Source organism: Portunus trituberculatus, chromosome 32 (assembly GCF_017591435.1).
Source record: "Portunus trituberculatus isolate SZX2019 chromosome 32, ASM1759143v1, whole genome shotgun sequence".
NCBI lineage: Eukaryota > Metazoa > Arthropoda > Malacostraca > Decapoda > Portunidae > Portunus > Portunus trituberculatus.
In genome coordinates this window covers 771,515-775,000 of record NC_059286.1, presented here as the reverse complement: position 1 = coordinate 775,000, position 3,486 = coordinate 771,515, and the positions used below count along the sequence as shown (strand labels likewise).

General features: G+C 52.6%; 1 protein-coding gene across 1 annotated transcript; it reads left to right on the top strand.

Annotated features, from left to right (window-relative positions):
• The first annotated feature begins 1,689 nt into the window (after nt 1-1,689).
• Nucleotides 1,690-3,253, top strand: LOC123511831 (uncharacterized protein K02A2.6-like). Its single transcript, XM_045267880.1, has one exon. It carries the CDS (start codon nt 1,690-1,692, stop codon nt 2,872-2,874), a length of 1,185 nt encoding a protein of 394 aa, XP_045123815.1. The 3' UTR covers nt 2,875-3,253.
• Nucleotides 3,254-3,486: the final 233 nt, after the last annotated feature.

Below are 3,486 nucleotides of genomic sequence, written 5' to 3'. Positions count from 1 at the left end.
GGCACCATCATCAGCAGAACTACCTAGTTGGCCGCATGCGTACGACCCGACACCGTCACAGCGGGAAAACCACGCCAAGGCGATAATGAAGGCCTTCCCAAGGGTCTTCAGTGCGTCATCATCACTGAGGGAAATGGAAGGAGGTCCGATGCAGATCCATCTGACCAACGATGCTCGTCCATTTGCAGTTACGGCTCCACGAACGATTCCCTACGCCTGGCGTCAAGACATCAAGCATCAGTTGGATGAACTACTAGACAAGGACATAATTGAGAAGGTTGACTACCCGACGGATTGGTGCCATCCTATTGTGCCGGTGCCTAAGAAGCCATCAGGTGTGAGACTGTGTGTCGATCTCACTCGTCTTAATCGTTACGTGAGAAGACCAGCGTATCCTGTTCGCTCACCCCATGACGCTATATCTTCTATGGGATCTGCGGCATGGTTTACTACCCTCGACGCCAAGATGGGTTACTTTCAAATTAAGATCGCAGACGAGGATCAAGACCTGACGTGCTTCATAACACCCTGGGGCCGGTTCAAGTTTAAACGTGCTGTCATGGGGCTAGTCTCGTCAGGAGATGAGTACAACCAACGGGGTGACAAAGCACTTGGAGACATCCCGCAAACCATCAAGATCGTGGACGATATTCTGGCCTACGACACAACGTATAAAGACCATCTTGCACACGTCATCAACATTGTGCATCGTTGTGATCAGCACGGCGTCACTTTGAACAAAGGAAAATTCAAGTTTGGAGAAAACATGATCGACTTTTGTGGCTACACCATCTCACCTTTAGGATACACCAGTGATGCGCGGAAGACGCAGGCGATTGCTGATTTCCCGAGGCCACAAAACATCACTGATCTCCGTTCATTCATGGGCCTCACCAATCAACTAGGAAGTTTTTCTTCAACTGTTGCAGACGCCGCTCAACCCCTACGAGACCTTTTGCGACCCAAGAATGTGTGGTGTTGGTCACAGCATCATGAGGAGGCATTTGAACGAGTCAAGACGTGCTTGGTATCGCCACCAGTCCTTGCATTTTTGACCCATCCTGCCGACGATGCTGCAGACAGACGCATCGAGGTTGCAAGGGCTAGGATTTGTACTCCTACAAAACACAGGGAAGACTGGAAGCTGGTGCAGTGTGGATCCAGATTCCTTTCTGATACGGAGTCCAGGTATGCAGTTATAGAGGTGGAAATGGCTGCTGTTCTGTGGGCTATAAAGAAATGTGGAACTTACCTCACAGGTATGCCTCATTTTGACCTGGTCGTCGATCACAGACCTTTAGTTCCCATCCTGAACTCCAAGATGCTCAGGGAAATAGAAAATACGCGCCTACAGCGCATGAGGGAGAAACTTACCGGCTATTCTTTCACAGCACGATGGCAGAAAGGGACAGCCCACTACGCGCCTGACGCTCTGTCACGGGCGCCAGTGCAAGATACAGGCACCCCTGGCGACACAACAGACAGTGATGACGTGGATCCTCTACACGCCGCTGTTGTCTCCGCCTTACACGCCGTCTGTGAGGATGGAACTCGTTTGGCGCCAAGATACGTGATGCAGCACAACGGGATGCTGAATATACTGACTTACGAGGTGTCATACTTGCCGGCTTCCCTGAGCACCGCCATGAGTTGGAGCCACACCTGAGACCATTTTGGCCTGTCCGAAGCATGTTAGCAGTGGACGACGGGTTTATCGTGTACGGACCAAGGCTGTTGATACCACACGGCCTGCGCCGTGAAACACTGGAGAAACTGCACGCCGGTCATCAAGGGATCGAGCGGACGAAGCGCCGTGCTCGACAAACCACTTATTGGCCGGGTATGGATCGTGACATAGAAAACTTAGTCTCCAGTTGTCCTCAGTGTCGACCTCTCCTCCCGAGTCATCAGAATGAGCCACTCTGGCAGGACGACGACCGGCCCAGCAGAGTCTTTGAGTCGATGTCGGCCGATTACTTCCACGTCGCTGGCCACACGTATCTTGTGTACGTAGATCGGATGTCTGGATGGCCGTATGTTACTGCCTGCCCTCGTCCCGCGTCAGCAGACAACCTCATCCGAGCTCTGAGGTCGGTATTTGCTGACACTGGTGTTCCTGTCATTCTGAGGACGGATGGTGGTCCCCAGTTCAAGGCTTCAACAACACGCCGCTTCCTGGCTCGATGGGGGGTGGAGCACCGGGTGTTTTCCCCACACTACCCTCGCGCCAATGGACACGCTGAGGCCGCTGTCAAAGCTGTCAAGAAGCTCATATTGACGACCACGGAAAGGGGGCACTTAGACAGCGACGCATTCACCAGGGGTTTACTGGAGTACAGGAATACGCCGCGTGCTGAGGGAAGATCACCAGCACAGATACTCTTTGGACACCCCATGAGATCTACGGTTCCTGCCCATCATCGTTCATATGCACCAGAGTGGCAGCGCGCAGCAGACGAGTGTGACTTAAGGGCAGAACGTCTCAGGAACCAGGCGAAGCAGAGGCACGACACTACTGCACGAGAACTTCCTCGCCTTCATCTCGGTGGTTATGTCGACGTGCAAGATCACGTGAGTGGCCAGTGGAACAAAGTGGGCGTCATCGTGGGGGTAGAAAGACGACGCGACTACCTTGTCAAGATGAACAGTGGGCGCATCCTATGGCGGAACCGGAAATTCCTTCGTCCTCATCGCCCGCTTATGGGGAGAACAAATCCACTCCTCTCAACATCTCGGCACACACTCCATCGCGCGAGGATGCAGTACCACAGCTCGACTCACAGCTCCCGCCCCGTCGCAGTGGCCGCAACCGAAGACCACCACAGCGACTGCAAGTACGATGGGACTCGGATACCTACTCACAATGATGCTTAGACATAGTTAGACATCTGTACATTAGGTTCAGCTCTGATGTCTTGGGGGAGGTGTGTGGTTTGATAGTTCGTAGTAAAAGTGTAATTGTGTTTGCGAGTTTAGGTATCTTTGTATGAGGGAACAAATGATTGTTAATACTGGCTGTGTAAATAAAGAGCGAGCGTTCGAGTGCTACGACTGGGCGAGCCACCGAACGCACCTGCTGACCTGCACCGTGGAGGATGGCAGTTCTGACTTGGAGCCACAAGGTGCAGCTACACACACCTTCCTCCGCTCCAGCCTGCTCGCTCTCGGCAATCGTGTGCCGCTCCCACTTGTGTTCTTCACGCACCTGTACATACTTCTGCACTAATATACTGCAAGCGTACTTGGTGTTTTACTAAGCCTGACGAGCAATACACATCGAACAATACGACAGGAAGTCTCTCTCTGTACAGGTGGTGGAAGTAGACATGCCAGAGCACCTGGAGCTCATATTTTTTAAGGTGTGGACACACAATAATGAAGCAGTGCTCCTTTGTGTGTGTTACCGCCCTCAGTGGCAGGGAAGTGAGCCTCTTCACTTTATCCACACTAATCTGGATGCCCTACTGTACTAGCAAGCCTGCAAAC